The 10,720-nt window shown below is 58.1% G+C and overlaps 1 protein-coding gene across 1 annotated transcript; it reads left to right on the forward strand.

The window, feature by feature from the left end:
• Positions 1-1,330: 1,330 nt before the first annotated feature.
• ZNF703 (zinc finger protein 703) lies at positions 1,331-5,607 on the forward strand. Its single transcript, XM_017536332.2, has 2 exons — positions 1,331-1,794; positions 2,712-5,607. Exons 1-2 carry the CDS (start codon positions 1,552-1,554, stop codon positions 4,239-4,241), a joined length of 1,773 nt encoding a protein of 590 aa, XP_017391821.1. The 5' UTR covers positions 1,331-1,551; the 3' UTR covers positions 4,242-5,607.
• Positions 5,608-10,720: the final 5,113 nt, after the last annotated feature.

Raw genomic sequence — 10,720 nt, forward strand, 5'->3', positions numbered from 1 at the left:
TCAAGGCATCGGTCAGCGAGGTGGAGTCGGGGAACTGCCGTCCCAGAGCGATATGCCATCCCGAGTAAATGGCCTGACACTCGGGGTGATGGATTGGGACTGGAAAAGCGGTGCTGGGAGCCAGGCAGTGACACCAGCGCGCCTCCACTGGCCACCGAGCGCACGGAGAAGTGGTCTCCCCAGAGGCCAGCGCCCGGAGGACCAACTTCGCCTCCGGAAAAGCGGCCGATCCGGAACTTGGATGTCACGACTATGACTATGTAAAATCTGTGCCCTGGGCAAGGCTAGCAGTACACACTTTATTCGAAAGGCGCGGGGAGTCGGAAAGGGTGTTGTTATTTTTAATTAAAAGTTTTGATCTCGAAATTTCCCTGGGGAAAGCGAGTGCTTTTTCCCCTAAGTGAGGAGAAGGATGGGGGGGCGGCGGGGAGCGTTGTGTCTCGGAGCCGTGCTGAGAGAGAGATCCCCCCTCCAGGGACCCCGGCCTCGCCGAGATCTCGGGTCTCGCCTCGTAGCAGCTGGGCGCGGTACAGTGAGGAACTGCACTCCCCCCAGCAGGACGCGGTGAGAAGCAGGCAGCACACCAGACACCGAGCCTCTAACTCAGGGCGCGGACACAGCGCGCACAGCCTGGGGTCCCGCGCTTGGTCGCCGACCGTGTCACTCTGGAAGGGAGACAAACTTGCAGGCTTCGGACAGTTGGGCTCAAAGTAGTTGGAGCTGCCTACGCCGCGTCGCGGTAACAGTGAGTGCCTCCGAGACTCGGCGCTTCCAAGTGAACACACCGAGGAGAGGCCAAGTAGGGGAAGGAGAGCGGGGCCGAGGAGAGCCGGAGCAGTTCTGGAGAAGAACCCGGGCACCCGAGGTGGGGCCCACCCCCTTGAGGCCTCTGGGACAGGCTGGGACTCCAGCGTCCCGGAGCCGGCGCCGGGCGATCCCTCCCACCCCCCGCCCCACCTCGGACGCACGCGGCCGGCGGGGTGACAGCTCCCGCCAGCACCACCCCACCCCCCGCAGTGGTGGGAAGGGAGAGAGGAGAGAGAGCGGTCGGAGAGGAGGACAGGGCGCAAAACTCCGGGTCCTGGGCAAGTCCCGTCCCGGAGGGACCCCAGAGCGAGGAAGGCCCAGTCTGGGGGAGGGGAGGAGCCCAGAGAGCGGCCGAGGCCGAGGCGGAGGCGGCGGCGGCGCGCGGCGCGGCCCCTTTAAGACTCTCCCCGCCCACCGACAGAGCCGGCCTCCGCCCGCTGCTCTCCCCGCCCCGGGGTCCCTGCGAGAGATGCGATTGGGCGGGCGCGGCGATCCCTTTGAAGTGTGGCTGCCGATCGCGGCTATTTGACGTGCTGCTCGCGGAAGGCGAAGGTTTTTGTGTTGCTCGCCGGGACCAGCGGCAGTGGCGGCGGCGGCGTCGGTGGAGGAGGGGAGGCGGCGAGGAGGCGCAGCTCCCGCTGCACCGCGATCGAGGCTGCGGAGCGAGCCCACCCGCCCCGGGAGCTCGCCTCCCCAGTGCTCCCTCGCCCTCCCCGCCCCCCCCAGCGGCGCTGCCTCCTCCAAATGAGCGATTCGCCCGCTGGATCTAACCCAAGGACACCCGAAAGCAGCGGCAGCGGCAGCGGCGGCGGCGGGAAGAGGCCGGCGGTGCCGGCGGCGGTGTCCCTCTTGCCCCCGGCGGACCCCTTGCGCCAGGCGAACCGGCTCCCGATCAGGGTCCTGAAGATGCTGAGCGCTCACACCGGCCACCTCCTGCATCCGGAGTACCTGCAGCCGCTGTCCTCCACTCCCGTCAGCCCCATTGAGGTCAGTCCCCCGCCACTGCTCGCCCGGCGCCGGCCCCATTCCTCCCACTGCGGCTGGGCCCCCGACCCAGCTCCCTGCACCCCGGGGCTCGGAGCGACGCCCGAGTCTAGCCACGCAGGCGGGCTGGCTGAGGAGGGGCAGAAAACCGAGGGATCTGAGCCCACCAGGTCCTCCCCAGGCTTTCCGTGGAAGGGTCTCCTTCCACGCTCGCCCTGAGCTCTGTGTTTTCTCTCGGATTGGATTTGCTCCTGTCCCCTCTGGGTCCTTTACTTTTCCTCTGACCCGCAGTTTCCAGCCAGGAGGTGATCTCTGCTGGGCCTTCCCCGCCCCCCTACGCCAGGCTGTTCTCTTTGAATCCCTGGCTCCCGAGTCCCACTCCGCCTCTGTCCCATCGGGTGAGGGAGCACGGCGCCCGGGCGCTCCCGAACCCGAGTCTTTCTTCCTGCTTCTTCCCTGGGTGCCCTGCCCGGGAGGGAGGGGCTACGGAGAGAGCGCCAACTTCAGCCCCTCCTTTAGCATCTGCGCTCCCAGCTCCCGCCCCGCGGCGCGGCCGCCAGAAACCCGTCCCAAGCGAAGTTCCCCCAAACTAAAGGAATAAGTTTTTTCCTGCGCCTGGAGGAGGGGGACATTAGAGGGAAGAGGCGAGTCACAGCCCCAACTCCAGAGACGTCGCCTTCTCCCGCGGGGGTCCTAAGTGAACCCCTTCTGCAGGGCCTGCGGCGCACCCTGAGACCCAGCGGCAGTGTGAGCATAGTTCCGTCAGCTGCCGCGCCCTGCCTGGCCCTCGCTCGCAGACCCTCTCCCCAGGCCCGCCCCGCCCCTTGGCGCCGCCGCCCAGCTCCCCGGGCGCCCCCTCTCGCCCCGCGGGCCTCTGGGTCTCACTCCTTCTCCCTCCCCTCTGCCGCTGTCTCCCACAGCTGGACGCCAAGAAGAGCCCCTTGGCGCTGCTGGCCCAGACCTGCTCGCAGATCGGCAAACCGGACCCGCCGCCCTCCTCCAAGCTCAACTCGGTGGCGGCGGCGGCCAACGGGCTGGGAGCGGAGAAGGACCCTGGCCGCTCGGCCCCGGGAGCTGCCTCCGCGGCCGCGGCCCTGAAGCAGCTGGGGGACTCCCCCGCGGAGGACAAGTCCAGCTTCAAGCCCTACTCCAAGGGCTCCGGCGGCGGCGACTCCCGCAAAGACAGCGGCTCCTCCTCGGTGTCTTCCACCTCCTCCTCGTCGTCCTCGTCCCCGGGAGACAAGGCGGGCTTCAGGGTCCCCAGCGCCGCCTGCCCGCCCTTTCCCCCGCATGGAGCGCCGGTCTCCGCGTCCTCGTCCTCGTCGTCGCCCGGCGGCTCCCGGGGAGGCTCCCCGCACCACTCTGACTGCAAGAACAGCGGTGGGATTGGCGGCGGGGAGCTAGACAAGAAAGACCAGGAGCCCAAGCCCAGCCCGGAGCCTGCAGCCGTGAGCCGCGGCGGCGGTGGGGAGCCCGGGGCTCATGGTGGCGCCGAGGCCGGAGCCTCCGGGCGCAAGTCGGAGCCGCCCTCTGCGCTGGTGGGGGCCGGCCACGTGGCGCCGGTGTCTCCCTACAAGCCTGGCCACTCGGTGTTCCCGCTGCCGCCCTCCAGCATCGGCTACCACGGCTCTATCGTGGGCGCCTACGCCGGCTACCCGTCTCAGTTCGTGCCTGGCCTGGATCCTAGCAAGTCTGGCCTCGTGGGAGGCCAGCTGTCTGGGGGCCTGGGCCTGCCGCCGGGCAAGCCCCCCAGCTCCAGCCCGCTCACCGGGGCCTCCCCGCCCTCCTTCCTGCAGGGATTATGCCGAGACCCCTATTGCCTGGGAGGTTACCACGGCGCCTCCCACCTCGGCGGCTCCAGCTGCTCCACCTGCAGCGTGCACGACCCGGCCGGGCCCAGCCTGAAGGCGGGGGGCTACCCGCTGGTGTACCCCGGGCACCCGCTGCAGCCTGCCGCGCTCTCGTCCAGCGCCGCCCAGGCCGCGCTCCCCGGCCACCCGCTCTACACCTACGGCTTCATGCTGCAGAACGAACCGCTGCCGCACAGCTGCAACTGGGTGGCTGCCAGCGGGCCGTGCGACAAGCGCTTCGCCACCTCAGAGGAGCTGCTCAGCCACCTACGGACCCACACGGCCCTGCCGGGAGCCGAGAAACTTCTGGCCGCCTACCCTGGGGCCTCGGGCCTGGGCAGCGCCGCCGCCGCCGCCGCGGCCGCCGCCTCCTGCCATCTGCACCTCCCCCCGCCCGCCGCCCCCGGCAGCCCCGGGTCGCTGTCCTTGCGGAGTCCACACACTTTGGGGCTAAGCCGGTACCACCCCTATGGCAAGAGCCACTTATCCACAGCGGGGGGCCTGGCCGTGCCGTCCCTCCCGACAGCCGGACCCTACTACTCACCATACGCGCTGTATGGACAGAGACTAGCTTCAGCCTCGGCGCTCGGATACCAGTAACTACAGCTCTTCCTCCACCCCAGCCTCCCGCTCCTCCCTCTCCCTCTTCCCTCCTCCCCACATGCCGTCGCCGCTGCAACCTCCACTACTGCTTGACCCTGCCGGGATTCCCTGCCCAGCCCTTCCCCACCGGACTGCGTATTTATTTACTATAATGTTAGCTTACACGCTGGGAATATAAGTGCATTAACGGCCCACATGAGTCAATGGTATGCAAAAAGTCTGTGTTCCCCCAAATAATAATATTAACCCCACAAATAACGACATGATCCCCGCCCCTCTTCCTGTTATGTTTTTCCTTTTTCTTAGATATGAGTTTTACATTTTTTAATTCCTTTTCCTCTTTTTTTGGTTTTGATTGACTTGGTTTTAGGGAAAGGAGGGAGAGTTGGGGTCCTTGGGTTCTAGACGTTTTGTTTTCCCTTCCTGGGGAGTTTCTTGCATGAGTCTTAACTTAAACTGTTTCCCCCTTCTCTTTTTCCCTCTTCCCCCTTCATTCCCTCGTTTCCTTCCATCTGAGGTTCTCTTTTTTTCCTTTGTTGTGCAAGTAACAAAGAGGAGGTTTTTTTGTTTTGTTTTGTTTGGAACTCTTTTTGGGGGTAAAGGGGGCCCCCTGGGTGGCAGGGACCCTGGAGCTCTATTGACCTCGAACACTGCTGAACACTGCTCCGGGACTCCTCCTCCGCCAGCCTCCGTGCATAGGGTCCTTCGTCTGGACCCTGCCCCCCAAAAGTAGGGCCTTGCTCCCCTACCTTGCTCTGAGCACGGAGACCCCCTGACCCCATCAGCAGGCTCGCCCCCTAGAGGTGCCCAAGTGGTCTGACAGAGCCTTGCCGTCCACTGTCACCCTCCAGGCTCCCGCCCCGAACACCCGTTGGCCACAGTGCGTCTGGCGGGGCACCTGGAGCGCTCACCTGGTTGAATTCAAAGTCCCAGAAGGCCCAGCTGGCGCGAAGCCGGCCCCTTACGTTTTGCAAAGTGCTTTATAGTCCTTGTTTTACTCTCCCTCGTGAAAGCAAAGACCCCCTCCCCTGGCGGTAGGGGGTGGAGTAGGTGACTCTCGCTAGATCCCTCCAAAGCAGACCGGTGGGGATATCAGCGGACGTCACGAGCTCGTTAGCTGCGTTCGGGGAAGGTTGGGGCGTCAGGGAGCGCTCGCATCACAGCAGCCCCCACCCCCTCCCAGGCCTGACCCGGCAGAGCCCCCAGAGTAGGCCCCGCAGTGACTTGGGGTCTTCTCCCCACTCCTCCCTCCTCCTGGTCTGATGCGGCAGCGCGGGGGATGCGGGGCCTGTTTGGGACGAACAGAGCTCTCCCTTGGTAAGACTTATTTTGTTAATAAATGGAATACTTGGCTATATTCACACCGTGGTGTGCTTCTCTCTTGCCTCACCCACCCTCCCGCTTCCAGACACCTAAGCAGATGCCCTTCTTTTATTCTTGTTTAAAATACCTTATGGTTTCTTTCTGTGATTTCCGTTCAAGGACGAGTTTAATGCCTTTCCTCAAGAAATGAGGGAGAAAAAACAAAACTTCTGCCAACGCATTACAAATAACATAAAACCACCTTTGAATTTTTTTTCCACTTGGTTATGTAGCTCCCAGCCTCACTTCAAAGGCCTTGATATTTCCTGGGGCCAGAGTTGAGGGCGTGTGTAAAAGTGGATTTTCCTCCGGGCCTAGATGCGAGGTGCAAGGGGGACTGAGAAGGGACCCCAGGACCCCAGCACCTAGGGCTCCGGCAGAGACTCCAGCAGCGCAGTCCTAGAGCCCGGCAGCAGGGCAGGCAGAGACGACATGCCTTTGGCGCCACCTGGTGGCAGGAAGACGAGCGACAGGCCTCGGAGAGAAGCCGCAGCCCGCACCAGCCCCGACGGCACCTTGGCGCTTCCCATCCTCTGAACGCGGAGGACCCCTACCTACTGTTTTTGTGGGCCGTTGCCTCTTTCCTGACCAGAGAGTAAATGCACCTGCTGAGAGGGTTGCTTCTCAAGGCTTGGGAGCTCCCCTCAGCCATCGCTGTGTTATCGACCTGAGTCATCTGCGCCCCGGAAACTTTTCGAAACTGGGTTTGGGTTTTGCTGAGAAGATGCCGCTAAGACTCGGGACCTTAAAGCCACCCTCGGTCTGGAGAAGCCGGGCTCCTGGGCCTGTCTTGTCTATTTTCTTGAGCTCGCACGACTGACACTGGCCTCTGCATCCTCGGGCAAGCGAGGATGGGGTGCTGTTTACTGGGGGTGTTGGCCGGGGAGCCTGCCCTCTATGCCAGAGACAGGCCAAAGAGGGAGCAGAGAAGGGACAGCTCCGGGAGTCCCAGTCACGTCCAGCCCAAGGCAGACTCGCTGCCCCACCCCCAGCAGCAAGGGCGGGATGCGCCGGCCAAGGCCGGGCAGCTCAGGCTCCAGCTGCCGGACGCCAGGATCCCGCTCCGTCGGGGGCACTCGCTCTTAGCGCAGGGGGCCTGGGCTCGCGCGGCCACATGTTGGACGCGCTGCAAAACGGCCTCCTGCGCCGCATCCTGGCCGCGCTCCTCGTGGGATCTGTCGTGGGGGTTGTACTGTTTGCTTTTCCTGGAAGGAGTGCGATTAGGGAGTTCGTGCTCTGAAAGGTGCATGCTTTTGAAACGTCTGTGGCCTGAGGTCAAGTGCGGTGCGGAGGGTGGGGCCACTTTCTCTGCGCTGTTTTTGGTTGTCCACAAACTCGATGACAGACCGGGCGGGGTGTGTGTGTGTGTGTGTGTGTGTGTGTGTGTGACCAGGCAGGGTGTGTGTGTATGTATGTGTGTCTTTTCCCAAATCTTTGGATCTGGCAAAAATCCCTTCAATGGTCAAAAGAACATCAGGAATCTTTTGCGGTGATAGCGCTGGCCTCCTCCGATCCTGTTCATATCCCAGGAAAGGGATCCTAGGCTCCTCCTACCACAGGGCCCTGGGAGACCCGAGTTAGCGAAAGTCACCCTGGGACAGCTCGGGAGCTTCTTGGGGAACCAGCGTTATCCAATTTCTCAGCGTTCAGACTGGCCCGAATCTTTAAAAGAACTGAAATGTGGCGACTCGTTGCTTTATTGTTTCTTTTTCTGTTGTTTTGTTTGTTATTATTTCTTTGCCATCTTCCTGCCTCTGAAGTTCCCTCTTTCCTTCAGCGACCCTCCGCCTCACCATTTTTTTAATGCCTGCTAAAAATGATGGAAATTGCTCCCTCTGCAGGGCGAGTTTAACTTTTCCTCCTTACGCTTCAGGTCTTCAGACCTCCATATCTAAAAACCAAAGGGCTCCTTTACCAGTATCTCCCATAACCAGCAAATTCTCTATACCAAGACACTGCTCTAAAAGGTGTTTGGGTCATGCCTTAGGTGTGAGAATGCAGGTTAGAGAACGCCTTAGGCTACAAAGTTTCCCCCATAACATTTATCAGTGGCCTTTGGTGACTGGGAAGTTTGCTGTTGGGCCTGGTAGGAATAGGTGTGGCCCGAAAGGGCAGGTCATATAGTCTGGAGTGTCCAGTTCTACTCAGAAAAGATGCCTCTTCCCACAGCGAATTGGTGAAACACCTAAGAAATGTAGCTGTTTTAATGAGCTGATGGGAAGTTTGTTACCTTCAGTAACTTAATTCCCATGAAACAAAGTTGCCATATTAATGGAGGTAATGCTCCCCTATCTAGTGCTTATCTGCATAATTACTGCCTCCAGCAACTCTTTCTTTAAGGGTCGCCTGCCATTTCTCCATCTCCTTCTCTTCCCAGCCCTCCACCGCCTCTTTCTTCTAATCTCTCCCAGGCACCAGAAAGGGGCCCCAGGTTCCCAAAGCACCAGGAAGGGTGGAAGCCACAGAACTGGAACTTGAGACGCTGGCCTTTCCTGGCTCCAGATCCTATTTTCACACCTCTTGCCTGGTTATTTTTGTGGCCTTGTGGCAGCCATGGGAGGAAGGGAGGAGGAGAAAGAGGGGAAAGACTCACCTTCAGATGCAGGCTAGACTCAAACAAAATTGTGCGGTGTTAAGTTTTTAACTTCACAACGGTACACCACAAACCCATCTCCTAAGAAATTCATAGCCCAAGCGGGAGGTGTGGGTACCCTTCCCCATCCTTCAGCAGCCATAATTGCTCTGCCCTATCTTTCGTACCCTGATTGGATCTCTGGGTATATGAACTAACTCCCTCCTGATGTATGTCTGGGTTACGATGGAATTCATCTTACAATAATCCTGTGGCTCTACACTTTATTAATCATTCTGTAGGGGAAGCTGCACTCCAGTTTTCTGTTTGATTTGATTTCATTCATCCTGTCTTTTTGCAAAATAGATGGTTGAGTGCATCCGATAATGTATGGTTTAATTTGGAGCACTATGGGTTTGAATTACCATTTTCATAATGTGCTGTGCATTAATGTGTTACATCATTTATAAAGAGGAATGTGCCGGGTTTCAAACTTTCTCCTGAAAGCCAAAGTCACCTAAAGGAAACAAAGCCAAATCACATCAGCCCATCTTCTTACCTCCCTGCCAGAGAGCCTCCTGCCTCCCCAACCCCAGTTAAATCTGCCAAAGCTCATAAAACCCAACATGAAGCCTTTATATTCACATAATGCAGGTGGGTGTCGAGATTTGGGGGGAACTTTGCACATGGCTGCCCGGGAGCCGTCAATGGCAATACAAAGCTCCCCCTCATTATTGCATAACAACAGCTTTTCGGTTTTCCTTTTTTTTTTTTTTTTTTTTTCCAGAGACCTCCAGTGGATGGCTCTTCGGCGACCCTAATCTCAGCACTCCCTCCCCAATGGCTGTAATAACACCAGCTGTCTGTTACTCAAACTCTGACTGAGGAGGAAAAAGCACTGATTATCCAAATACAGTCATTAAAGGGGAAATGTGTTTTTAGGACTGTCAGAGTGATTAATGAGGGCTAGCCGTCTTTGCAAATGCACTTGTTTAGTCTAACTGGCAGCTTCTATTTTCCTATTGATTTATTGCAGCCGTTGCTGGGCCTTGGTGTGTGCGAAGTCAGGGCACTTCACAACTGCGCCCTGTTTAAACAGGAAAAGCATGCACCATTTTGTCCAGGAGGGAGGGAACGGCCGAAAGTCTCTCCCTTCAGTTCAGTCTCCAGTGGCCCAGATCAACAAAGAAGACATTAAAAACCTGCGGCCTGGAGGGCGAAGGAAACTGCCTCTCCTTGGTTGTCCCCGGTCACTAGGTCCCAAGGTCAGTGGAGATACACCATGCCCCCTGGACAAAGCCCACTGTATTGTGACACTCAGCATGCCCACATTTTCTCCAACAGTCCCCCCAAACCAGCTGTCAGCCCCTGAGTCCAAGTTCAGGAAAGGCCCGCAGCAGAGGGAGAGGCAGAAGAGGGAAATGCTGAGGTGAGGTAAGGGGAAAAAACAAGCAGAGCCACCTCTGGAGTCCAGGGTAGGGCAGGGGGGTCCTTGGGGTAAACTGATAGACCAACAGCTGGTTTCAACCGTTACAAAAAGAAGAAGGTAGGGTGACCTCTATTGCAGAGAGTGATACTGACTTCTTTCCACTGGTAAGTTTCATGTTTTGACAAACGACGGAGCTAATGACCAAAATTGAGAAATGGCAGCTTAAAATAGAGTCCCAACTATTGGAGGATTTCACTTCCAGATGGCCAATCATCAAAGCAAACAGAATTTACAGAATTCATGTTAGGTGCCCAACACAATGCTGGATACCGTGAGATGCAGAAGAAAACTCAGACAAACTTCCTGCCCCATTGAGTTGGGGGAGACAAGATGTGCCCGTGAGATAGGGAGCAAGATCGAATTATACGTAACTGTGTTTCTGCTGATCTGAGAAAGTGCTAAGTCATTCTGTGCAGACAGTGGAGAAGAGGATAGGATATAATAAGGCGCTAATTGTGCAGATCAGATGGTCACGCCAGCCACAGGAGCTGGAGGAGGGAGAGCTCACTGGGGCTAATGTAGGGAACCGGGGGCTCCCTAGTTCCTCCTAAACCCATGCGCTTCTGAAAATGGGTGAGGTTCTCATTCTATACTGATGAGAAGGCTGAGTCCCTGAGTCAGTAATTTCTATTTCTAGAGCAGATCAAGGAACAGGCTACATAAACACATCTGAATTTTCTTCTACCCACTCTCCCTAATCAGTTGCACCTTCTCCACAGCATTCCCAGCATGGAAATGGTTGGTACTTCTTCCTAAATTAAAAATACCTTTCCAGGTTTTCCTGGGGTGGTGGCATATCACCAGCACTATTAACATTTCCTAAAACAGAAAAAGCTGCTAGTAGATTTGGATTATATATGAACTGGGTTGCCTTTTTCTGAAGAGAAAAGAATTTAAACCTGTTGGCTGAGAGAAAAGGAAGACACTGTGTGTGTGTGTGTGTGTGTGTGTGTGTGTGTGTGTGTGTGTGTGTGTTATTTTTCCTAAGATGGAGTCTTGCTCTGTTGGCCAGGCTGGAGCACAGTGGCGCGATCTCTGCTCACTGCAACCTGC

Source organism: Cebus imitator, unplaced genomic scaffold (genome assembly GCF_001604975.1).
Source record: "Cebus imitator isolate Cc_AM_T3 unplaced genomic scaffold, Cebus_imitator-1.0 Scaffold5, whole genome shotgun sequence".
NCBI classification, from domain to species: Eukaryota; Metazoa; Chordata; class Mammalia; order Primates; family Cebidae; genus Cebus; species Cebus imitator.